Source organism: Silurus aristotelis, assembly GCF_946808225.1.
Source record: "Silurus aristotelis genome assembly, chromosome: 7".
NCBI lineage: Eukaryota > Metazoa > Chordata > Actinopteri > Siluriformes > Siluridae > Silurus > Silurus aristotelis.
The window spans coordinates 29369210-29396122 of record NC_139580.1 but is presented as its reverse complement, the minus strand read 5'-3'; the positions used below and the strand labels follow the sequence as shown (position 1 = coordinate 29396122).

The 26913-nt window shown below is 40.3% G+C and overlaps 1 protein-coding gene and 1 long non-coding RNA gene across 2 annotated transcripts; one reads left to right on the top strand and one right to left on the bottom strand.

Moving 5' to 3' along the window:
* Positions 1-1307, top strand: LOC310728761. Its single transcript, XR_014534333.1, has 2 exons — positions 1-478; positions 727-1307. It is a non-coding gene; the product is annotated as an uncharacterized lncRNA (long non-coding RNA).
* fam3c (FAM3 metabolism regulating signaling molecule C) lies at positions 886-26913 on the bottom strand. The gene is made up of 12 exons (XM_083546509.1): positions 26770-26913; positions 22007-22075; positions 21794-21892; positions 19460-19483; positions 17489-17612; positions 15261-15319; positions 15121-15171; positions 7977-8061; positions 3912-4038; positions 3391-3791; positions 3071-3329; positions 886-2368 (listed from the first exon to the last, which is right to left on the bottom strand). The coding sequence occupies exons 2-10, from the start codon at positions 22020-22022 to the stop codon at positions 3702-3704; spliced, it is 675 nt and encodes a 224-aa protein (XP_083402635.1). The 5' UTR covers positions 22023-22075; positions 26770-26913; the 3' UTR covers positions 886-2368; positions 3071-3329; positions 3391-3701.

Here is a 26913-nt window from a genome sequence, read left to right as displayed (position 1 = left end):
TCCAAAAATGAGGACGAATCCCAGGCCACTGGTGTGATCTCAGGGTTGAGTTAAGAAGATTCGAGGTTCAAAATAGAAATGATGTTTGGGATTCGACTATTCAATACACTGGTTAACTGTAAAATCAGGCCTTCAACATATCAGTGCTGCACAGTTAAACCAATAATCTAGGAATGAGAGACTCCTTGATTAAGTGCATCAAATCCACAAGATGGGATCACAGGACAACTTGGAAGACTGTTAGATTTGCTAGAACTAAATACCAGCTGGTGGCACATCTGAGGCCTTATCACTTCACTCGCCAGGTTTTCCATCCCCCCTTCTTCTGTTTCTTCCCACTACATTATAGTTTTCCTCAGTTGCTTAGGAGCGTTTCTAAGATCAGAAATAAAATTCTCAAAACGACGTGTTCAACCTCCACATCATGTCGTCACTTGTGCTCATCATAAAAACTATTTACTTTGAACAAATATTGAATGTACGCTTTAGTAAATTCCTTCAATTGACCGTTTCCTACATTATCAGATGTTTATGTTCATGTTTAACAAAATATAATTTCTGGTTCTCACCTGAAGAGTTTTTACCCCCAAAACATCTCCGCATCAGTTCATGGACTTGTAAAATTGTTCAACTATGTGTAAATGTGTAATTGTGTCTTGAATTGATGAATTGTGCAGATGAATCTTCAATATCAGTAATGAAGACGAGTGAACGGCAGGAACGGAGGATTTAGAGAAGAGTACAGGTTTCTGCAGGAAATCGTGTTGTGCTGTTTGTATAAATTGTTTTGCGAAACTGAGAAAAAAACTCTCAGAACCATGGCTCAGAATTTGTGTGGATGGAGCATTTAAAATTTGTGATACAAATTCACATCATGTAGCAAAATTTTATTTTGTTTTTAATTGCTCAAAAATGATTGGTACATCGACACAAAATAATTGTGAACAAGTAAAATAAGGCACTTCATTGGTTTTCTTCTAATTTGGACAAAGGGGATCGATTCACAGCACACAGTTTTATGGAGGAGATGGTACAACTTTTAAACGTGTGAAGAAAATGTACTTTAAGATTATAATACAATCAATAAACAGCAGCAGCACGCACAGTTTTGGGGGTTTTCAAACACATTTCAGTTTCCTTTGCATTTGTTGAGCTCCGAAACACAGCAGCAGATTAAAAAAGAATAATACAGCTGCTTTTATGCTGTACATCATTCTGTACAAAGTACCAGATCTGCTCGTCACCCAACTACTCGATCTCTCAAATCGCCTGTAAACATTAAAAGTTAAAATATTAAAAGTGATAAATCAACGCAGGATTCATGCCGTTTGCATTTCCACAGCGTTCGTGATGTTTAAGACGAACCAGAATCACCAGGAGCTGCTGAACTTTCACCAGGAGATCAGTCATTTTCACACACATTGTAGTGCAGCGTATCCCAGACTGAACTCCATGGAAAGATGTACACTATATTGCCAAAAGTTTGCGGACACCTGGTCTATGTGATTTCTGAGCATCGTATCTTACACTTAGTCCCAATTTGCTCTTATATTTCCCGTCGCTCTTCTGGGAAGATGTTCCACTAGATTTTGGAGTGTGTTTGTGGATATTTGTGTTCATCAGACACAGGAGTGTTAGTAAATGCAGGTACTGATGTAGGTGAGGAGGCCTGGGGTGCAGTCAGCGTTCACATTCATCCCAAAGGTGTTCAAGTAGGGATAAAATCAGAGCTCTATAGCAGGCCACTCAAGATCTTCCTCTCCAAACCATGTGAACCATGTCTTAATGGAGTTTGCTTTGTGCACAGGGGCATCGCCATGCTGGTACAGATTTGGTTTTCCAAGTTTAAGTAAATGCAAAATGTTATTATACTGCATCTAAAGACGTCCTACACACTGTGTTCCTATAGCTTTGTGGTAACAGGTAGGTCAGGTGTCCTAATACTTTTGTCTAGATAGTGTGTGTGTGGGATTATGTTCAGTTTCTGTTCACTGGGTTTTTAACATCATTTTCCTTCATGTTAATCTGCTGTTTAATGCTGCATGAGCAAGATTTAAACAAGTGAATAATTCATTTTGCAGAACAGATTCCTGAACTGAACACGACAGAAACACTTCTACTGGTTATGAATGGAGTGAAGAGGAAAATAACACAGGCTCAAACCCTTCAGACTGCTGGAGGGAAAAAGCCCTCTGTTCCTAGCAGCAGCTGTAAAAGAGCTGAGTGTGACGTGTGAAATGAGGTAGAAGAATAATCTCTGTGGTGCTGTGGCCCCCCAGTACTGCAACGTGTCTGCTAATCACAATAATATAAATAAATCAAAAGCAAATCAGGGCTGAAAATGGTAATTAAATATATATATATATATCTTTTCATATATACCGTAATTTCCGGACTATAAAGCGCACCCATATATAAGCCGCACCCACTGAATTTTACAAATATTTGTATTTTTAACATAACTTAGCCACACCTGTCTATAAGCCGCAGGTTTCTACACTAATGTACTTTACACAGGCTTTAACGAAAGACACGTTACACACGGTGTAACGGGTGAAATAAGTTACTGCGTGTGTGTAAGACGAGGAATATGTCCTTATTATTTTCTGATGCTCATTTCTAAGTTTCTTTGACTAACCCGTAACGCTGTTGCCAAGAAAAATAAAAAAGCACGTGTTTTGGAAACCTGTCTGTGCTTATATGATTTCTGTTGTAACTGGAGTTAGCGAGCTCTCCCTTCACCCAGACTCAACGCGTTACAACGGCTTGTATCTAAACAGTAGCCTACCAAGAAAGTCATTGTTCACTGTCTTCCTCCTTCCTTTCACAAATATTTCTCTCGGGAGTTTATCTTTTGGCATCGTCATGCGTTTAAAAAAAAGTTTTTTCTCCCGATGCCGTGCAGCTCAGAGCACAGGTGAGGTGCGTTTTTTCGGGGTTCAGTTTTTTGGCTTAAAGTTTGTGAAACCCGGAAAAACCCAGGAAAAATTCATAAATAAGCCGCTTCGTTGTTTAAGCTGCGGGGTTCAAAACGTGGGGAAAAAGTAGCGGCTTATAGTCCGAAAAATACGGTAATAAAGTTTTGACATTCAGGTCCATCCACACCCCCAGATAATAAAATGAGAAGTTTTACTCTAAGCCTAATCCTCACACATTCACACCGAGAACAAGAGAAATAAAGCATTGAAACAAACACAAACATCTTTCTGACAGCATGAAACTCGGTAAGAAGCTCTAAAGTGCAGGGAGCGAATTAATGCACAGATTTGAGTTTGTTGTGAACCTCATAATGATCTAAACGATTCCTATTGAGTTACGAGCCAATCAGACTGGAAATCATTTCACATCTGAACGTAAATAAAAACCATGATTCCTATTCTTAGCTGTAGCAGTAGCTCTCTGCACCAGTGTCGCATTCTCTCATCACACGCACAACAGCTTTTCTTTTAAGTTACAAAACATACAACAATACACAAACCTCTTTATCTTCCCTCTAATACACAGCAGAACACCTTTCCATACTGCATCATCTCCTCAGGTCCTGCCTTCTGTTTTCCTCCATTTCAACTGATTACATATTAATTAAAGTAAGAATCTTTTGCATATAGAAGTAAAAAGTGACTGTTATGAAAGAAACATCTGTTCTGATCGACTGGACACGTAGACAATCGCTTGGTCTGAGAAGTGTGATGAAGAGGAGATCAATCGCGTTTCCGAGGAATGCATCCTTCCATTTCCAGAACTTCTGGCCAGCCTTCATACTTGTTGGTCTCACCATTGTTCTTAATGTACTGAGAGCAGGAGACACGGTTTAGTTACATTACATACAATTACCAATGGAACATGCGAAGGAACAGCAGAAAAAAGAAACAGAAACCTGATGGCATTTGTGAGGCACACTGAAAGTTTACCTGCTCAAAAGGACTCTTTGTTTTGATTCCTTTTCCTCCAACGAAGAGCCAGTTGTCCCTGAAGCCTAGTGAATTGATGTACGAACTGCCCAATGTTGAGATTAACTTCCGTGCATCAGTATCAAGTCTGTTCACAAGAGAAATGCATGTTATTAATAGTTTGATGTCCAGAGCTTTAAAAAAAGTTAAAAACATTTAGAACATTTCGTTTTATAACACCTCCGCGAGATCAGTAGTCGAATCAGGTTCCTCTTATTAAAGCATAGAATCCACTTATCATTTAATAAAAAAAAAGTAAAAAAGTCACAGGAGATGATCTATGAAGTAGATTCCATGCTTCGATAAGAGGAACTACTGATCTCGCGGAGGTGTTATGAAATGAGGATCATACCATTTTGGTTATATGGGGGTGTCTGATTCCACATTGAACTAGCGTTTTTTTCTCAATAAGTTAATATATAAATAAAAATATGACAAGAAAAGAAGCTTTTAATAAATATTTCTAACGTGTGTGAATAAATCCAACCTCCCCTGTGACTAAAGTTTCACTTTCCGTGATCCATAGCTGACCCAGGAGCATCTCAGCGGCAGGGATTGAAATATTGAACAATATCTGGGAGATTCTGTAAAGGTTAATTCTGTTCTAATTTCATTCTGTACACTTTGTTTGTTTTTCGGCGCATCGATGTTGTGCTGTACTTAGCGCACACTCGCATGGGAAATGTAGACGATGTCATTTGATTTGCTGACGTGTGAAATTTAAATCCTGTGGCATTTATACCAGAAATACTTTATGCAGTTTATATATCTTTTTTTTTTTTAGGTTTATTTGAATCAAATTGTTTTAACCTGTTAGCCTTTGACACAGATTTTGGGACTCACAGCTGAAATGCCCTACCCAACTTTAAATGTTAACAGTTTCTGATAAAAGTGGAATTCGTACACAATTTAAATATCTCTAAAAAGAAGACACTTTGATCTTTACTGTCCATTATTCACTGTTGATATTGTTCAAAAAAAGAATAAGTTATAGATGATTAAGTACTGTAGTACCTTTCCTTCATATATAAATACATGAAATCAGTCCTGGAGCAATCCAGAAAAGTACTGAGTTGAAAGCCACATGTCTCATGAGTTTATATTTCAAATTTTTGAAGATTTTCATAACAAATGAGATTCCTACAAACATTTATCTGAGACTGTCTGATCCTTTTCTCCCTCTCTCTGTTTGAGAGACACCTGCTAAACTCAGGTGATCATTCATACTCTATTCATACAGTCTGCATATTAATGATCTGCTGACCATTAAAGGCTTTTGTTCTACATGTTTGGGGCTATTGATGTTGATTTGCCATTCATATTGATGGCCAGGTAGCCAGACAAGCTATTGTTCTACAGTCATGGCCATTCATATTGATGTCTGGCTATTCCAATCTCAACAATACACACACGCACACACGCACACACGCACACACGCACACACGCACACACGCACTAACTGTATCACACAAAAAATTATTTTTTTGCAATAAAAAAATTATATTTTATTGCAAAGCCTTTTATAACTCTGAGATCTTTGTTTTCATTTTGTCATCAGCTCAACTATTTCCCAAAAGTGCATTTACGCTAATTCTGATAAGAGTACATTTTTTCAAAAGAAGTCTGATTTGTGTCAATTCCTTTACACATTCACCTGGAATGGAGATGTTTACTGTGTTTGGTTCTTTGTGTAAATGCTCCTGCCACACTTTTCTGCCTTCTTTCTCCCTGACCTTCTCACCTTATTATAAATCCTGTGCCGAAAAGTCTTCTGTCTCCTGCCTCAATGACTATCGTCCCATTGCACTCACACCCATCATGATGAAGTGCTTCGAGAGGCTCGTCGTGAGGCACATAAAGACCCAGCTTCCACCCGCACTGGACCCCATGCAGTTCGCATATCGTCCAAACCGCTCCACGGACGATGCTATTTCCACAACCCTCCATCTGGCCCTCACCCATCTGGATAACAAGGACTCTTATGTAAGGATGCTGTTCATAGACTTCAGTTCAGCATTCAACACAATCATTCCTCAGCACCTGATCGAGAAGCTGAGCCTACTGGGCCTGAACACCTCCCTCTGCAACTGGATCCTGGACTTCCTGACTGGAAGACCTCAGTCAGTCCGGATCGGAAACAGCATCTCCAGCACCACCACACTGAGCACTGGGGCCCCCCAGGGCTGTGTTCTCAGTCCACTGCTGTTCACTCTGCTGACTCACGACTGTGCACCAATGCACAGCTCGAATCACATCATCAAGTTTGCCGATGACACGACCGTGGTGGGTCTAATCAGCAAGAACGACGAGTCAGCATACAGAGAGGAGGTGCAACGGTTAACAGCCTGGTGTGGAGCCATTAACCTGTCTCTAAACGTCGACAAAACTAAAGAGATGGTTGTTGACTTCAGGAGAACACAGAGTGACCATTCTCCACTGATCATCGCTGGATCCTCAGTGGAGATCGTCAAGAGCACCAAATTCCTTGGTGTTCATCTGGCGGACAAGCTCACCTGGTCACTTAACACCAGCTCCATCACCAAGAAAGCCCAGCAGCGTCTCTACTTCCTGAGAAGGCTGAGGAAAGCTCATCTCCCTCCCCCCATCCTGTCCATGTTCTACAGAGGGACCATCGAGAGCATCTTGAGCAGCTGCATCACTGCCTGGTTTGGGAACTGCACCGTCTCGGATCGCAAGGCCCTACAGAGGATAGTGAGGACAGCTGAGAAGATTATCGGAATCTCTCTCCCCTCTATCATGGACATCTACACTACACGCTGCATCCGCAAAGCACACAGCATTGTGGACGATCACACACACCCGTCACACACACTTTTCGCACTCCTACCATCAGGGAAACGGGTCCGAAGCATTCGGGCCGCCACATCCAGACTGTGCAACAGTTTTTTCCCGCAAGCCATCAGGCTCCTCAACAAAGAACTGAACTGAACTCTCTCACACACACACACACACACACACACACACACACACACAACTGTGTAACCCATCATACACTTCGCTCACCCAGGTTTCAATACCAATCACACTTTTCACTATCGCAAAATGTTTACATGCCGTCAGCTGCTGATTCTGGGACTTGTTTTTTGCACAATATTCTGTCCAAATCCTTTGGTTACTGTTAACTCTATTTTTGATTGCTGCTACTGCTGAATTGCACAAATTCTGTTTACATCTTTCTGTTTACACTGCACCTTATTCTGTTACGACAGGTTTTACTGGCGGAGCTATTTCCATTTTTAATTTTATATTTTGTGTATTGTCCTACACTGTCCTGTGTTGTCTTGCACTGTCTTGTGTTGTCTTTTGCACTGTTTGCACCAGCTGCACACATGCACTTTATGTGGCGAGGATCTTAGTTCTCGGCCCTGTGTCTTTCTGTTCTGTACTGTTTGTTTTATGTTGTTCTATGTAGCACCTGGGTTCAGGAGGAACGTTGTTTCATTTCACTGTGTACTGCATCAGCTATATATGGTTAAAATGACAATAAAAGCTTCTTGACTTGACTTAATTGTAAGAGTGAGATTGTGAAATCCTGTGCTGTTCATCTGTTTGTTAGGCAATTAGTTCTATGAACTTTCCCCTTCTGCATCAACCCACAGTACTAACATGGATTTTTAAGAACATTTCTTCAAAGCTTCTTCTATTCAGGTGTTGATTATTGAATGTAAAACGTTAAGAAAATGTGTAAAATTAAGTTTCACCTTTAGGTCGCATGAAATATATTTTATAATGACACCTGAAGCAATTTGCATTAAAAAATTTATTTTCTTCTTCTTCTAAAATTTCATTTCTGTAACCTTTACATCTACATTTTACCAAACATTTTCCCATGAATTTTTGTTTATGCTTATAAACACATTTACTTTGAACATTTATAAGTACATATTTAAAAGACTTTATGAATGTACATCTAAAGTAGAATTTTCCACTAAAAACAACAGTATGTGTTATTATTAGTAGTAATATTTACTAACGATCACTGCAAATACAATTAAGAGAACCTACTTTGTAGAAGCGTCATCAAAAGTAGCCATCATGACCACTGTCCCTTCTTCAATATCCTGCAAGAACTCGAGAAGTGGTTTGACATCTGAAAAGAAAAAAAAAAGGATTGAAAATAAAATGAGTTCAATTTCTCTAAAATTAGTTTTCTTGCCAAATTACCCGATCGAACAATCACTATTACACAAAGACTTCAATTAGTGAAGTTATTTAGGAGAGGAACTTCTATATCAACTATAATTCATTCAATAAATTGGTGACCATTAAAAAAGTATTATATACTTGGACAGCACATATGATGGCATTAATGATATGAATAAGTAATGAGTGTCTGCAAGAAAACAATGTTACCACCAACCACTAGGGATGTGAATCTCCATAAATGAGGCACATGCAATTTACAAACTGGCCTTTGTAGTGCAAAATAAAAAATACAGAAGAAAAAGGATTTAATAAAACCAGAAATTTTTTTCTTGTTCTTGTTAAACCAGCCATTAGTGTCACACACATCAGGTCACTCTTAGTGCCGGTCCCAAGCCCGGGTAAATGGGGAGGGTTGCGTTAGTAAGGGCATCCAGCATAAAACATGTGCCAGATCAAATATGCGGATCAGGAATCAGAATTTCATACCGGATCGGTCGAGGCCCGGGTTACCAACAACCGCCACAGGTATCGTTAGCCAACAGGGTACTGGTGGAAATTGGGCTACTGTTGGCCGAAGGAGGGGAAGGAGAGGAGGAAGACGTCTACAGAGGCGACAGGAAATGGAGAAGTGTAGGAGAGTGGAGTTTTGGGTTGGTACTTTAAATGTTGGTACTATGACTGGTAAAGGGAGAGAGGTAGCTGATATGATGGAGAGGAGAAAGGTAGATGTGTTGTGTGTTCAGGAGACCAAGTGAAAAAGGTGTAAGACCAGGAACATTAGAGGTGTTTAAACTGTTCTATCATGGTGTGGATGGAAAGAGAAATGGTGTAGAGATGATTCTGAAGGAAAAGTACAGTAAGAGTGTAGTGGAGAGAGTGAAGAGAGTTTCTGATAGGGTGATGAATGTAAAGCTGGAAGTTGAAGGGGTGATGACAAATGTCATCAGTGCTTATGCTCCACAAGTGGGTTGTGAGATGGAGGAGAAGGAAAGATTCTGGAGTGAGTTAGATGGAGTGGTAGATGATGTACCTAGGAAAGAACGATTGGTGATTGGGGCAGATTTCAATGGGCATGTAGGTGAAGTACAAGGCTGCGTCTTACAGTGTTCGCAGAGCGGTGAAGAAAGCAAAGCGCCGCTCCTGGAAGAAACTGGAGTCACAGTTCCAACATGGTGGCTCTTGGAGCCTGTGGTCAGAGACTTCATCACTACGACACTACCAGACACACTGGACCATCTACAGTTAGGTAACGCCAGAACCATTCTACTGAGGATGCCATCGCAAATCTTCTACACACAACAATGAGCCACCTGGACTAGAGAAAAGGGAATTATGCAAAGATGCTGTTTGTGGACTACAGTTCAGCGTTCAACACAATAATATCCTCCACACTCACCTCTAAGTTGGAGGTCCTGGGACTCAGCCTGCCGCTGTGTCAATGAATCTCTAACTTCCTGACAGACAGACCACAAGCCGTACGGGTGGGAAAACACACCTCATCCACCCTCACAATCAGCACTGGAGCTCCCCAGGGTTGTGTTCTGAGCCCCCCGCCCCTGCAGCCCCCCTGCCCACTGTACACATATGACTGTGTGGCCACTTCCAACTTCACCACCATCATCAAGTTTGCTTATGACACTGTTGTGGTGGGCCTGATCTCCAACAACGACGAGGCAGCCTACCTACAGAAGGTTAAAAACCTGGAGAGATGGTGCCAGGAGAACAACCTTCTCCTGAACGTCAGCAAGTAAGTTGTTGATGGTGGACTTCAGCACGAAGCAGGAGCGGTCATACCAACCGCTAAACATTAGCGGGACCCCAGTGGAGAGAGTGGACAGTTTCCGGTACTCAGGTGTTTACATCTCACAGGACCTGTCTTAATCCTTTCACACCAACACCCTGGTGAAGAAGGCCCGGCAGCGTCTGTACCATATGAGACGCTAAAGGGACTTTAAACTTCCCCCTCAGGTGCTAAACACTTTTTACACCTGCACCATTGAGAGCGTTCTAAAAAGTAGCATCAATTCCTGGTTCGGGAATAGCACCATGCAGGACAGGTGAGCCCTCCAGAGGGTGGTGCGTTCAGCTGAATGTACCATCCACACCGAGCTCCCTTGTCCTGCATTGTGCTGTTCCCGAACCAGGAATTGATGCCAGGGAGATTGTAAAGGACCCCAACAATGGACTCTTTTCTTTGTTGTGTTAAGGGAAATGCTTCCGCTCCTTGACAGCGAACACAGAGAAAGAGGAGAATGAGGAGGAGCTTCTTCCCGCAGGCCATTCGGAGTTTAAATCAGGAAACACCCAGGATCTAGAACTGGTCCTCTCTCTCCATCTTCACACTGTTTCTGCACAATTTTCTTTTTGCACTATGACACTTTAATCTCTGGACTGTCACTTCATTTTCGAACTTGCACAGCACAGTGCACTTTATACCACACCACACCACACACGGTCACTTTATACCACACCACACCGCACCCGGTCACTTTAAGGACAATCATGTCAATCACCTTAAATTTTACTGTTTACTGTTTATACGCATCCACATATATCTTTATATATTTTATATAGTTTATACTTTTTCTTTTTAGTTTAATTTATCTACCTTTTTTCTTGGTTTATTTTTCTTCTCATTCTATTCCCTCATGCCGGACCGTCATAAAGAGCATTTTAATTTTGCAATGGTTACTTTGTATGTATGTGTATGTGACAAAAAATATTTGATTTGATTTGATTTGATGGGTAGGTATGGCTTTAAGGAGAGGAATGTGGAAGGACAGATGGTGGTAGATTTTGCTAAAAGGATGGAAATGGCAGTGGTGAACACATTAAGAAGGAGGATCATAGGGTGACGTATAATAGTGGAGGAAGGTGCACACAGGTGGACTATGTTCTATGTAGGAAATGCAACCTGAAGGAGTTCGGAGACTGTAAGGTGTTTGGCAGAGGACAGTGTAGCTAGACAGCATCAGATGGTGGTCAGTAGGATGGCTTTGGAGGTGAAGAAGAAGAGGAGGAGGAGAGTGAGGACTGAAAGAAGAATAAGATGGCGGAAGACTGTAGTGTGAGATTCTGGGAAGAGGTCAGAGAGGGGCTCGGTGGTGGTGAAGAGGTGCTGGATGATTGGGCAACTACTTCAGGAGTGATAAGGGAGACAGATAGAAAAGTACTTGGTGTGACATCTGGAAATAGAAAGAAAGACAAAGAGACATGGTGGTGGAATTAGGAAGTGCAGGAGAGCATAAGGAAAAAGAGGTTGGAGAAACAGAATTGGGATTGACAGAGTGATGAGAAAAGTAGGCAGGAGTACAAGGAGATGCAGCAGCAGGTGAAAAGGGATGTGGCAAAAACCAAGAAAAAAAGCATATAAAAGCTGTGGAAGAAGACACTAAGGAAAGAGAAAAGGATTTGTACCGAGTGGCCAGGCAGAGGGACCGAGCTGGAAAGGATGTGCTGCAAGTTAGAGCAATTTAGGATGGAGATGGGGATGGAAATGTGTTGACTAGTGAGGAGAGTGTGTTGAGAAGATGAAGGGAGTATTTGAGAGAGAGAGAAGGTTGGATGATGTGGAGATGGTGAAGCAGGAAGTGGATAGGATTAGTAAGGAGTAAGTGAGAGCAGCGATTAAGAGGATGAAGAGTGGAAAGTCATTAAGACCAGATGACATACATGGAGAAGCATGGAAATATTTAGGAGAGATGCAGTGGAATTTTTAACCAGGTAGTTTAAAAAGATTCTGGAAGGTGAGAGGATGACTGAGGAATGGAGAAGGAGTGTGCTGGTACCGATCTTTATAAATAAGCGATATGTGCAGACCTGCAGGGGAATTAAGTAGATCAGTCACACTATGAAGTTATAGGAAAGAGTAGTGGAAGCCAGGCTGAGAGAAGAGGTGACCATCTGTGAGCAACAGTATGGTTTTATGCTGAGGAAGAGCACCACAGATGCATTATTTGCTTTGAGGATGTTGATGGAGAATGTTGATGGGAGATACTTCTCCATCAACATTCTCGAAGCAAATACTGCATCTGTGGTAGAGAAGATCAGAAGGAGTTGCATTGTGTATTTAGAGAAAGCGTATGACAGGGTGCAGAAAGAGGAGTTGTGGTATTGTATGAGGAAGTCAGGTGTGCCAGAGAAGTATGTGAGGGTGGTGCAGGACATGTATGAGGACAGTGTGACAGCAGTGAAGTGTGCAGTAGTACCGACAGACTGGTTCAAGGTGGAGGTTGGACTGCATCAAGGATCGGCTCTGAGCCCTTTCCTGTTTGCAGTGGTGATGGACAGGTTGATGGACGAGGTTAGATAGGAGTCTCCGTGGACTATGATGTTTGTGGATGATATTGTGATTTGTATTGAGAGTAGGGAGCAGGTGGAAAAGAGCCTGGAGAGGTGGAGGTACGTGCTGGAGAGAAGGGGAATGAAAGTCAGTAGGAGTAAGACAGAGTACATGTGTGTGTATAAGAGGGAGGGCAGTGGAAGGGTGTGGTTGCAGGGAGAAGAGGTGGAGAAGGTGGAGGAGTTCAGGCACCTGGGGTCAACAGTGCAAAGTAATGGAGAGTGTGTTAGAGAAGTGAAGAAAAGAGTGCAGGCAGGGTGGAGTGGGTGGAGAAGAGTATCTGTGAGAGTGAAAGGGAAAGTTTATAGGACTGTGGTGAGACCTGAGATGTTGTATGGTTTAGAGACAGTGACATTGAGTAAAAGACAGGAGGTGAAGCTGGAGGTAGCAGAGCTGAAGATGTTGATGTTTTCTTTGGGAGTGACGATGATGGACAGGATTAGAAACAGACAAGGAGACAAGTTGAGGGAGGCGAGATTGAGATGGTTTGGACATGTGCAGAGGAGGGACATGGGGTATATCGGTAGGAGAATGCTGAGGATGGAGCCACCAGGAAGGAGGAAAAGAAATCAATCTACATAGAGAATATTGGTCACTTTCTAAATAATAATAGTAATATGAATTTACTAATAATTATATATGAATAAATAAGTTTTTACTGACGCAAATATATTTAAAATGATGCATCGTGAGTCAAATGGCAACTTTTATGCAATGCATCACATCATTACATTTTATGCTGATGAACTGATACGAATCACTGAATCCTACCATCTCTCACTATTCACTATTAACGCTTCACACAATATGGTTTTACCCACAATATTTATAATATATTTGGGTATAATATAATTAAATAATATGCTTTAGCTATAATAAAAGAGCATTAGACCATCATGCAGTCTGCAAGTACTACACTTTTGATGGTGTAGAAAATTACCGTATTTTTCGGACTATAAGCCGCTGCTTTTTTCCCACGTTTTGAACCCCGCGGCTTAAACAACGAAGCGGCTAATTTATGGATTTTTCCTGGGTTTTTCCCGGTTTCACAAACTTCAAGCCAAAAAACTGAGCGACATAACATTAGACCAATGAAATTTCTGCACAGAAACGAAAAAACGCACCTCACCTGTGTTCTGTGCTGCACGGCTTCGGGAGACAAAACTTCCACCGGTGGTGATTTTTAAACGAACGACGATGCCAAAAGATAAACTTTTGAGAGAAATAGTTGTGAAAGGAAGGAGGAAGACAGTGAACAATGACTTTCTTGGTAGGCTACTGTTTAGATACAAGCCGTTGTAACGCGTTGAGTCTGGGTGAAGGGAGAGCTCACTAACTCTAGTTACAATAAAAAATCATATAAGCACAGACAGGTTTCCAAAACTCGTGCTTTTTTATTTTTCTTGGCAACAGCGTTATGGGTTAGTCAAAAAAAAACGTAGAAATGAGCAACAGAAAATAATAAGGACATATTCCTCGCCCTTGCGCACATGCAGTAATAGCGGGAAAATGCGGCGGCAGGCTGTTCCCAAAATGCCGCTCTGCTCTTAAAGGAACCACAACATATTTTACCCGTTACACCATGTAACAGACACTGTCTTTTATTAAAGCCTGTGTAAAGTTCATTAGTTTCAGTGTAGACCTGCAGCTTATAGACAGGTGCGGCTTATTTATGTTTAAAATAAAAATCTTTGTAAAATTCAGTGGGTGCGGCTTATATTTGGGTGCGCTTTATAGTCCGGAAATTATGGTACTCACTGACACAATGGTTATTTTATTTAGACACTTTTCCTTACAATTAAGTGAGCAATATGCTACTTACTGCACTACAATACTGTAAGATATTTCAGAAGAGCTTGTAGTAATTGTCTGTTCCATCACTGCTTTTATACAGGCAGTATAAAAGGCAGAGAGTAATGAACAAAATTTGGGGCACATTTAAGACTTATAAACTTTCAAGGCTTAATTTACTTTCATTGCTGCAGACCAGCTATAAGTTTTTAACCTATTGGTTAAAGTTCACTATTGCATAGTGCATATATCCCTAAATTCATTTTTTTTTTTTTGTTTATGTTCGGTTTTTTGGATGTCTGGCACTTCAACGCTTTCCTCTGTGCCATTTACGGTTATTCACTGGAACTCCACTGCTTATATAAAAACTGAAAAAATGTGTGTTCTCTAACATTTGACCATTAGTCTACATATTACACACAATTACACAACTGTAACCATAGTAACATACAGTTCCAGGAACACAAAGGGTGAGACGGCAATTTAAAGGATCTTTGTGTATAGGTTTATTTATATGGTGAATACGGTGATTTTGATAAATGGGTCGAGGCACAAGATTAATTTCACAAACTGGAGCATAAAATGTTCAGAAAAGAAATGTCATGAATAAACAGCACCAGGGGTTAACACTAACTAACTTCATTATCAGTAGGGATGTGACACAGATGTAATTCACACACACACACAATTTTTTTTTTAATTCCTTATACACATACCTTATACCATATCTTATGAGCAAGTCTCCACAAACTTTTGTCCATGCAGCAAAAACATGTAATGCAACACCGAGCCCTGGGTTATCCTTGCGCGCGCGCGCGCGTGTGTGTGTGTGTGTGTGTGTGTGTGTGTGTATAGGAAACAAATGCTTACCTCCAGCCCACAAGTCGAAAGATTCTGTCTTGATTAGTTTACCAGTCTTTCCTGTAACATGCACAAGTTCATCAGTGATTAGAACTGTTTTGCTCTTAGTCTTAATAATAAACTAAACTTTTTTCATCAAAAAGACATACCATTCACTAGGGCAATGTTTAGACCCCTTCCCACGTTGTTCTTAACACCACTCATCAATCTGAGGGAAGAAATAGACACATGTAAATCTATAAAAAAAAAAAAAGGTTTAACAGTTTAATATATTTATTCAATTTATAACATTTTAACAAATTGTTTTTACTTTAATACTAAACATACAGAGGACAAACAAGGATCACTCGCGGTGGTAACAAGAGAAAGAAACCTTGAGGAAAAAACAGACTCACAAGGAAACCCACCCTAATCTGGGTGACACCAGACACTGGATAGACAAACATCACAATTTCACGTGCAATTAAAGACTAGAAATCAACTCTATTTTATTAAAAAATAAGGAGATAAAAGGTCTAAAGAGCCACACATTAAACTGCTTATCAGTCAGGTGTCCGAATACTTCTAAACCTGTGAATATGGGGGGATTATAAATAAAGCTGTAGTGTAAACAATTAAAGCACTTTTTTTTTTTAACCCTTGTATTTAGGATTTCAGAATTACAACTTGATTGTTCCATTCCAAATCCATCGTGGTGCCAATGTACTTGTCCAAATACTTTGCAGTCAACTTCAGACTCTTTCATGAAAATAAGCAAAAATTCCTCGGATATTTCTTAATATGGACATGCATAAAGAATCCAAGTATTTCAGATCTTTAAATGCCCATGTGACCCAGCTGAGGCTGATCAGACCCCACATGTTCAGATTGACCATGGTTCTCCTCTCTTGACCCACAGCTATCTTGAGAATAGATGGCTTTTTTCTTTTCTACTCCCAGCAACTCATTAAACCCTCATACATGCCAAGTTTCCTTCCAAAGTTCTCTTTCCAAGAGAATATCAGCACAATAAGCTTTTTATTTTCAGATCTATTTTTATCAAGAACATTCTTTTAGGAAAAACAGAATCATTTTTATTTCACACCAAAAAGCTGATTGAAATCCACGGAGAAAGCTAAGAAGTCTAAGCCTATAAAGACCCCCATAACCTACGGGATATTGGATGCAAGTTTCAGGTTGCTGAGTTGCACCGAATCTACCTGTTAATTGGCTCCAACATGGAAATTATTCAGGGGGTGCCAATAATTCTGTCATTTGAAAAAAAACGCTAGTCATTTTCCCACATAAATAACCGCAATGTTCAACACCAGATTTCAGACCAAAACAGTTCTTATTTAGCTTGTTTTAGGCAGCAGTGAACTTCTCCCACACAGATAACAGCAGTGTAACTGAATAAAACAGCAAGACAGAAGACAACGTTCTGGAGTTTATCCTGAACACTTTGAGGTTAATCCCCTCGATGAAAAATGCATGTTGATGTGTCAATGTACTGAAGAACGTGACCGATACCTCCCAAAAAATGTTATGTTATTTAAAAAACGAATGTCTCATAACACAGAATGTAAGGAGCTCACCTGCCACCAGTGGTGGACGAAGTACACAAACCATGTATTTGAGTTCGAGATACACTGTTAAATATTACAGTAAAAGTGTCTCTTTAGACTTTTACTTGAGTCATAGTACAAAGTGTTTGCCTTCCAATGTACTTAAGCATCCAAAGTACTATGATTTATTACCACTATAATGTTCCTAGTATCATTTTTGTCAAAGACTTTTTACTTAATCACCTCAGTTTATGTGAAAAGACTCTGTTACTCTCAGAACACTGACTCATCAATTTCATTCTATTAATAATCAAACACATTGATTTCCATTATAATTATTATGAGCCCAAATCCTAAAAAAAAAAAAAATAATTGTGTAAATAAGACCACGTGTGTTGTGGTAGTGCAAGTCTTCATCATATATTTCTCTCTAAATGTTCTGCTTGATGTTGAACTGATGCTGAACTCTATGTTGGTGATCAGTAGAATCAGCCGATCGAAACAAGTTTAAAACAGAGCGTGTGCTCGACCCTGATTGGTGACTTGACCTGTTTTTCATCCACTTATAAATAAAAAAGGAGACTGATTTCGCAAAATGAAGTTGAGTAAATAGGAATATATTTGACTTTGAAATGTAGTGAAGTAAAAGTAAAACATGTCCTTAAATAAAAAAAACTTCAGTAAAGTACAGATACAGTGCAGTAATGAATTATATTTACTTTATTACTGTCCATCACTGGTCTACACAAACCCATACACATGCACACACAGCGGACATGCAACTAAAATATGTACTGTGAACCGTGTGGTTTTAAGAAGGTGAAAGTACTTACATATCATCCTCTAGGCAGACTTTTGGCCCAACGATGCTGGCAGCTCCACTGGCCATTTTGAAGGAGAAATGGTCCTCAGGACAGAGTTTATATAGACCACACTTGTAACGAGCTGGCTTTGTAACTAAGGGAAAAAACAGTATTGGTTAGCGGTCTTCAGGAAAACCAGGAAAACACCTAGAACCTAGTAGCTGGTCTTCTCTCTCTCTTTTTCCTTCTTTTGAACAATTGAACTGTCACTAATACAGCACATGAACACTCTGGACTACTGTCAATATCTCTGTCATATCCATACTTATCTTACTATATATTTTGTACACTTATATTTTATACTTTTTAGTTATTCTTTTAATTCTTTATATATATATACACTTTAAACTCTGACTAATAAAAATAGATTTCATGTACAGATATGTATTCAGTCTTAATCTCTTTTACTGTAAACAGTTCTGTAAAGGTATTAGTTTTAAAAATTCAGTTTATACAAAAAACTTCTCTTGAAATGATTCGTTAATACACTATGTAGCAAAAAGTATTTGGACACAAACGCCGCTCCTCTCGGAAGGTTTTCCATTAGATTTACGAGATTAGTAATCATTCAGCTACAAGAGCATTAGTGAGATCAGACATTAATGTAGGTTGATGAGCTCTGTGTGGGACACTTGAGTTCTGCCATTCCAACATTAACATACCATATCCACATGGAGCTGAGTTTGTATAGAGGAACATTGTGATGCTGGAACAGTATTTGGGTCTCTTTGTTTCGAGTGAATGGAAAATTGTGACGCTACAAACAGATTCTATATAATAACGTGCTTCCAACTTTGTGGCAACATTTGGGGGATGACCCACAAATAAATTTGATGATCAGGTGTCCACCCCATAGGCCAGGCAGTTTACGTGTAACAGAAACTCTATTTAAACAGAAATCTAATAGCGACATATTAAGTGCTAGCAGTATATTTAAGGCACCTCACCCTGCACCGAGAGCAGTCCCACACCTCTATCCTGTTCACACACACCCTAAAGAAGATCACATTGAGAATGTATCTAGTCTTACAAACCACATTTCATCACAGGCTGAAAAATGCTCTGGATAGTTTAACATACATGATATGGACAATAATATTGGGACAACCATGTTTTCCAGCTATATGTGGTTCTTTCTCACACTGTTAACACACAATAAGGAAAATAAATTGTACCAGATGTCTTTGGATGCAGTAGAATTGAATTTCCCCCCACTTTAACTAGGAGACTCAAACCTGTTCCATCATAACAATGCTCTTGTGCACAAAGCCAGGTCCATGAAGATCTGCTTTAAATGGGTTGGAGAGCTCTGGCCTCAACCTTACTGAACACCATCTGCACCCCAGGCCTCCTCACCTCACCTACGTACATCAGTACTTGACTTTACTACTGTACAAGAGTGGAGGATATTATAAAAGCAAATGGGGACTAAATATAGAATAGAATGTTTAAAAAAGCATAAATGAAACTTATGGTTAATGTTCACAAACTTTTGTCTAATTTTGTATTACAGGATTCTTTTCTGAATTCTGGTAAACATCAAGTTCATTAATGATCTCTGCTGTTTTTAACCTACATCACACTGCTCTGTTCAAGTTTAGAGCAGTTATAAACCTCCAGATCAGGAACATATGTAATTGTATATATAAAAAATATGGTGTGCTGAAAAAAACAGGAACACTGCCCACAAAATTCAACTGAACACAAATTGAACTAAAGCTATTTATTTTATCAGCTTAGATAAAACCCTCATTTATTAAAACCCTCAGGCACGGACACGTCACAGTGCTCACCAACAGAGGCTTAATGCATAAAGCAGCTACTTAGAAAGATTAAAAATCTGCATTGTAAATATCTGTGAACTTCTTTGTCCAGATTTCAAACAATTATATAGTTTTAGTAACTTACACAAGTGGTGATCGATAAAACAAATATACTCACACTCTTCCATGGCTCCAGATTTCACTGCAGAGTAAAAGAGTACAGATTAAAGTCAATTTCTAACATTAACACACTAACATTCATCAAAGATGAAAGGAAATGTCAGTAATATTGTATTCATAAAACCAGATATGAACCACGAGTGAAAGTGAAACACAACACACCCAAATTGTTTAAAAGTTCTTTAAATTTAATACTAAAATACTATCATACTATTACTTTAACAGCATTAAGTTCTTCAGCGGTTTCACTCCCCACGTGCATCAATGAGCCTCGGCCACCCACGACCCTGTCGCCGGTTCACCACTGTTACTTCCTTGAAGCACTTTTAAAAGACATTAACCACTGCAGACCAGGAACATCCACAAGAGCTGCAGTTTTAGAGACGCTCTGACCCAGACGTCTAGACTTTTGGCCATTTTAACCTGGTCATTAAAACGGTGTAAGACCTCAGAACTAGTCATGGACTATCCCACTTATAACCTGTTAACTTACCAGCTTTGACAATGTAAAGCTGTTTGCATTTTGCACAAACTGACTAAAACTGACTAAAAAACTGACTGAACTTTAGTTATTTTATATATTTCTGCTGCTCAAAACCATATACTGTGATATTGTGGGGAAATAAAATTAGATTTAATAAAATGTATTGTATTAATTAAGGGTATGAGATTAAGAGACACAGAGAGAGAGAGAGAGAGAGAGAGAGAGAGAGAGAGAGAGAGAGAGAGAGAGAGAGAGAGAGAGAGAGAGAGAGAGAGAGAGAGAGAGAGAGAGAATGTGTGTGTGTGTGTGTGTGTGTGTGTGTGTGTGTGTGTGTGTTACAGTTTCCATGTTGCGTCTTCACTAATAACAGAACTGTTGACCTCTGCTGCTGTTTTGTTGTTTTATTACTTATTTAAATGTTTTCTTCTCCATTTCCTCCACTCCGTGTAGCTCAGTATGGTCAATTAAATAAAACGAGTAAATTACTAAATCCGTGCAAAATCTCCGTCACTCTGAATGTAAATGGCTCTGTATATTACTATGGTTATAGATGGTTATAAGCATTAAGAACACTGTTGAAACTGACCACAATTTCCTGTTGAACGCTCACACCTTCCCTTTCAGCCAATCAGAATCTGCCATTACACTATCATTTGTTTATGTATGATTTCTATTTCAGCATAAAAACTGTACAGAATTTTAAAGAGTGCCATCTTAAAGCTTTGCTTGATGTAAAATTCTTTTTATAATCTGGTTGCCATGCAAATGAGGATGGATTCCCTTTAGAATCTGAGTTCTCTCAGGGTTTCTTACTCATTAATTCAGAGACTTTTTCCTTGTCACTGTTGCCACTGGCTCACTTATTAGGGATAAACATATCGTAGGGCTGGGCGATAAATCGCTTTTATCGATTAACTCGAATGTGTAGTTTACATCGATATGTTTTAATAAAAATCGGTTTTCTCTTTAATGTCCGCCGACGCTCCCCTCTGGGCTTCCATAGTTTCGAACGAACTCAACTATTTTTGAGGATTGCTCAATCTTACAAATAATTCTTATTTAGAATCTCCCTGTCTATTATATTTTTATTTTAAATTTCAACTCATTTTACTGTGGAGTTTTTAAGAAAAGGCAAAATCTCTGCATTTTTAACCATGTTCCACATTTAAACACTCATAAAACATTTTTCTTTATAGGTTTGCTCAATCTTTCAAATACTTCTAATTTACAGTGTCCCTGTCTATTACTTAAAATTTATTGTTAAATTTGGAGAAAAGTAAAGGCAAAATCACTCAAAACCTCAGGTGCATTTTCAATCATGTTCCACATTTAAACACTCGTTAAACATTTTTCTTTGTAGGTTTGCTCATTTTATGTTATGTTACGTTCTATTTTCACAATTTACAATGGCTTGTTGTTTCTGATTGCACTTTAACCCATTTAATAAAGTTAAAACTTTTTTTTTTTTTTTTTAACATTTGCTTATACATAACATATAAAGTTATGTCTGTTAAGCTGCTTTGGGACAATGTAAATTGGTAAAACTGACTGAAAGATCACTCTGTATTTAAGCAGCTCTGTATTGTTGAGCTATCATGAGTGTACACACTGTAATTCTTCTGTTAACAATTCAACACTTTTATAGTGAGTAAATACACAAGTCTATGTCCGGGATCATCCACAAGCTGCCGTAATTAAGCAGGCAAATATCCTGCTCTGCTCAATGCACTATTTACTCTGTCACTCACACACAAGTGATAACACAGTGTGATAAAAAAAAAAAAAAAAACAAATTGTCCTACTCACAACTGAATAACGAAGGAAAAAACAAAGGCTGGAGATATTTACCTAACATACGTGAAAAATCCATGTTAATCTCTAAGAGATGAAAAGCCAGGAATGCGGCCAAGAGGAAGACGGAGAGCAGGGCTATCAGTTTCAATATTCCTGAAGGCAAAAAAGTGCAGCAACAATACGGAATTAAAACCCTAACAAACAGCAACAAAAAGATATTTAGAAACACAATTCAATGAAACAGACACACAGGAAAGGAACACAAACCTCCGGTTCTCATCATCTCATCAAAACTTGCGTTGGTGAAAGTACAAAGGTGAAGTGAGGGTCAAATTCCTGGAGGAAAACACACACAGTATAGGAGGTGTAGGTCGAAATCAGTGAATTTTATACACGCATTTTTCCAAGTTGGTGGGAAGACCAGCAGAAACAGAACAAAGGAACATCTCTCCAAGAACTTTCAAGAACTGAACAGAACAGAGGAACATCTCTCCAAGAACGTTCAAGAACTAATTTTTCACCTTGTTACACTTTATATCCCAGAATATTTATACGCATAATAAAATATAATAAAATTTCATATAAGTTTACATAAAGTCTAATGCTGCACAAATGATAGGTTACAATGATACAACAAGGTTCAAGGTTTTCCCAATATCTAAAACTGTTAAGTGTCAAACCCCAGGGGGAAAAACACAGTGAAGAAAGTCTTTTTATACACATAGATCATTTTCTGGGCAACAGACAATGAAATGAGATGACCTCTGGATGTGGGTGTGGAAAGTAAATTAATTAAAATTAATGTATTTGCACTGACTCACTTATACAGACTCTGAACAAACTGTACAATGGATGCTTCTTTATTTATATTTTATTTTCTTAGTTTACAAATTTGTAGAAGCATATCATGACAAATTCCTAGTACATGTAACACGAGGATTTATGGTTTATGGTAATAAAAGTGATTCTGATGAAGGTGGAAAGAAGAGAGATCTGGCCACCACAAAACAATCAGTAATAGTGTACAGGTGAAGTGTAGCTGTAGTGTAGCTGTAGTGTAGAGGTAGTGTAGAGGTAGTGTAGATTTAGTGTAAAAGTAGTGTAGAGGTAGTGTAGAGGTAGTGTAGAGGTAGTGTAGATTTAGTGTAGAAGTAGTGTAGAGGTAGTGTAGAGGAAGTGTAGAAGTAGTGTAGAGGTAGTGTAGAGGTAGTGTAGAAGTAGTGTAGAAGTAGTGTAGAAGTAGTGTAGAGGTAGTGTAGAGGTAGTGTAGAGGTAGTGTAGATTTAGTGTAGAAGTAGTGTAGAGGTAGTGTAGAAGTAGTGTAGAAGTAGTGTAGAGGAAGTGTAGATGTAGTGCAGAGGTAGTGTAGATTTATTGTAGAGGTAGTGTAGATTTAGTGTAGAGGTAGTGTAGAGATGGTGTAAAGGTGGTGTATAGGTAGTGTACAGGTGGTGTAGAGGTAGTGTACAGGTGGTGTAGAGGTAGTGTACAGGTGGTGTAGAGGTAGTGTAGATTAAGTGTAGATTAAGTGTAGAGGTAGTGTAGATTTAGTGTAGAGGTAGTGTAGAGGTGGTGTAGATTTAGTGTAGAGGTGGTGTAGAGATGGTGTAAAGGTGGTGTAGAGATGGTGTAGAGGTAGTGTAGAGATGGTGTACAGGTGGTGTAGAGGTGGTGTAGAGATGGTGTATAGGTGGTGTAGAGGTAGTGTAGAGATGGTGTAGCGGTGGTGTACAGGTGGTGTAGAGGTAGTGTACAGGTGGTGTAGAGGTAGTGTACAGGTGGTGTAGAGGTAGTGTACAGGTGGTGTAGAGGTAGTGTACAGGTGGTGTAGAGGTAGTGTAGAGATGGTGTAGAGGTGGTGTAGAGGTGGTGTAGAGGTAGTGTACAGGTAGTGTAGAAGTAGTGTAGATTTAGTGTAGAGGTAGTGTAGAAGTAGTGTAGATTTAGTGTAAAGGTAGTCTAGAGGTAGTGTAGATTTAGTGTAGATGTAGTGCAGAAGTAGTGTAGAGGTAGTGTAGATGTAGTGTACAGGTGGTGAAGAGGAAGGGTAGATGTAGTGTACAGGTGGTGTAGAGATGGTGTACAGGTGGTGTAGAGGTAGTGTACAGGTGGTGTACAGGTGCTGTAGAGGTAGTGTAGAGGTGGTGTAGAGGTGGTGTAGAGGTAGTGTAAAGATGGTGTATAGGTGGTGTAGAGGTGGTGTACAGGTGGTGTAGAGGTGGTGTAGAGATGGTGTAGAGGTAGTGTAGAGGTGGTGTAGAGGTGGTGTAGAGGTGGTGTAGAGGTAGTGTAGAGGTAGTGTAGAGGTAGTGTAGAGGTGGTGTAGAGGTGGTGTAGAGGTAGTGTACAGGTAGTGTAGAGATGGTGTATCGGTAGTGTACAGGTAGTGTAGAGATGGTGTAGAGGTGGTGTAGAGGTAGTGTACAGGTGGTGTAGAGGTGGTGTAGAGGTAGCGTACAGGTGGTGTAGAGGTAGTGTACAGGTGGTGTAGAGGTAGTGTACAGGTAGTGTAGAAGTAGTGTAGATTTAGTGTAGAGGTAGTGTAGATTTAGTGTAGAGGTATTGTAGAGGTGGTGTAGATTTAGTGTAGAGGTGGTGTAGAGATGGTGTAAAGGTGGTGTAGAGATGGTGTAGAGGTAGTGTAGAGATGGTGTACAGGTGGTGTAGAGATGGTGTATAGGTGGTGTAGAGGTAGTGTAGAGGTGGTGTAGAGGTGGTGTAGAGGTAGTGTACAGGTGGTGTAGAGGTGGTGTAGAGATGGTGTAGAGATGGTGTAGAGATGGTGTAGAGGTGGTGTAGAGGTAGTGTAGAAGTAGTGTAGAGGTAGTGTAGATTTAGTGTAGAGGTAGTCTAGAGGTAGTGTAGATTTAGTGTAGATGTAGTGCAGAAGTAGTGTAGAGGTAGTGTACAGGTGGTGTAGAGGTAGTGTACAGGTGGTGTAGAGGAAGTGTAGATGTAGTGTACAGGTGGTGTAGAGGAAGTGTAGAGATGGTGTACAGGTGGTGTAGAGGTAGTGTACAGGTGGTGTACAGGTGGTGTACAGGTGGTGTACAGGTGGTGTAGAGGTAGTGTACAGGTGGTGTAGAGGTGGTGTACAGGTGGTGTAGAGGTGGTGTATAGGTGGTGTACAGGTTGTGTAGAGGTGGTGTAGAGATGGTGTAGAGGTATTGTATAGGTGGTGTAGAGGTGGTGTACAGGTGGTGTATAGGTGGTGTAGATATGGTGTAGAGATGGTGTAGAGGTGGTGTATAGGTGGTGTAGAGGTGGTGTACAGGTAGTGTAGAGGTGGTGTAGAGGTAGTGTAGAGATGGTGTATCGGTAGTGTACAGGTAGTGTAGAGATGGTGTATCGGTGGTGTAGAGGTAGTGTACAGGTGGTGTAGAGATGGTGTAGAGGTAGTGTACAGGTGGTGTAGAGATGGTGTAGAGGTAGTGTACAGGTGGTGTAGAGATGGTGTAGAGGTAGTGTACAGGTGGTGTAGAGATGGTGTAAAGGTGGTGTAGAGGTGGTGTAGAGGTGGTGTAGAGGTAGTGTAGAGATGGTGTATAGGTTGTGTAGAGGTGGTGTAGAGATGGTGTATCGGTAGTGTAGAGGTAGTGTAGAGGTGGTGTTGAGGTAGTGTAGAGATGGTGTAGAGATGGTGTAGAGGTGGTGTAGAGGTAGTGTAGAGATGGTGTATAGGTAGTGTACAGGTGGTGTATAGGTGGTGTACAGGTGGTGTAGAGGTGGTGTAGAGGTGGTGTATCGGTAGTGTAGAGGTGGTGTAGAGATGGTGTATCGGTAGTGTAGAGGTAGTGTAGAGATGGTGTACAGGTGGTGTAGAGGTGGTGTAGAGGTGGTGTACAGGTAGTGTAGAGATGGTGTATCGGTAGTGTAGAGGTAGTGTAGAGGTAGTGTAGAGGTGGTGTAGAGGTGGTGTAGAGGTAGTGTAGAGATGGTGTAGAGATGGTGTACAGGTGGTGTAGAGGTAGTGTAGAGATGGTGTATAGGTAGTGTACAGGTGGTGTATAGGTGGTGTACAGGTGGTGTAGAGGTGGTGTATCGGTAGTGTAGAGGTAGTGTAGAGGTAGTGTAGAGATGGTGTAGAGATGGTGTACAGGTGGTGTAGAGGTAGTGTAGAGATGGTGTATAGGTAGTGTACAGGTGGTGTACAGGTAGTGTACAGGTGGTGTACAGGTAGTGTAGAGATGGTGTACAGGTGGTGTAGAGGTAGTGTACAGGTGGTGTAGAGGTAGTGTACAGGTGGTGTAGAGGTGGTGTAGAGATGGTGTATCGGTAGTGTAGAGGTAGTGTAGAGGTAGTGTAGAGATGGTGTACAGGTGGTGTAGAGGTAGTGTACAGGTGGTGTAAAGGTAGTGTACAGGTGGTGTAGAGGTAGTGTACAGGTGGTGTAGAGGTAGTGTACAGGTGGTGTAGAGGTGGTGTACAGGTGGTGTAGAGGTAGTGTAGAGGTAGTGTAGAGATGGTGTACAGGTGGTGTAGAGGTAGTGTAGAGGTGGTGTAGAGGTAGTGTAGAGGTAGTGTAGAGGTGGTGTACAGGTGGTGTAGAGGTAGTGTACAGGTGGTGTAGAGGTAGTGTACAGGTGGTGTAGAGGTAGTGTAGAGGTGGTGTAGAGGTGGTGTAGAGATGGTGTATAGGTGGTGTAGAGGTAGTGTACAGGTGGTGTAGAGGTAGTGTACAGGTGGTGTAGAGGTGGTGTAGAGGTAGTGTAGAGATGGTGTATAGGTGGTGTAGAGGTAGTGTACAGGTGGTGTAGAGGTAGTGTACAGGTGGTGTAGAGGTAGTGTACAGGTGGTGTAGAGGTAGTGTACAGGTGGTGTAGAGGTAGTGTATAGGTTTCCTAAGCTCTCGGTTGTATATAAATTGTATACGTGTATATAATAAAACTCTCCCAGACCGGTTTCTCCTCACTGCCTCAACACTGATGCTAAACCAGTTAGCATAACACAACATGACGCATGACTGCCACGAACAGTGTTAAAAAGGGTTATATAAATACAAATGTTTTAAAAAGGTGCTGAAAACATACCGACTTGTTGAATATTCCAGAAAACCTCTGCGCCTAAAACATCTGGAACTCAACGAACTCACAACCTACTCGAAAGAACCAAATAACTACTGCCATCAGCCTTCTCCGCAGAAGCAGGAAAGGGGCGGGACTCCATGGGCGGGG

Bases quoted from the DNA above. Each gene is read 5' to 3' on its own strand.
- fam3c (XM_083546509.1), bottom strand. The intron at 15,320-17,488 runs GTAAGTACTTTC...TTCTTCCCTCAG, and splicing joins GTCTGCCTAGAGGATGATAT to ATTGATGAGTGGTGTTAAGA. The intron at 15,172-15,260 runs GTATGTCTTTTT...TGCATGTTACAG, and splicing joins AAACATTGCCCTAGTGAATG to GAAAGACTGGTAAACTAATC.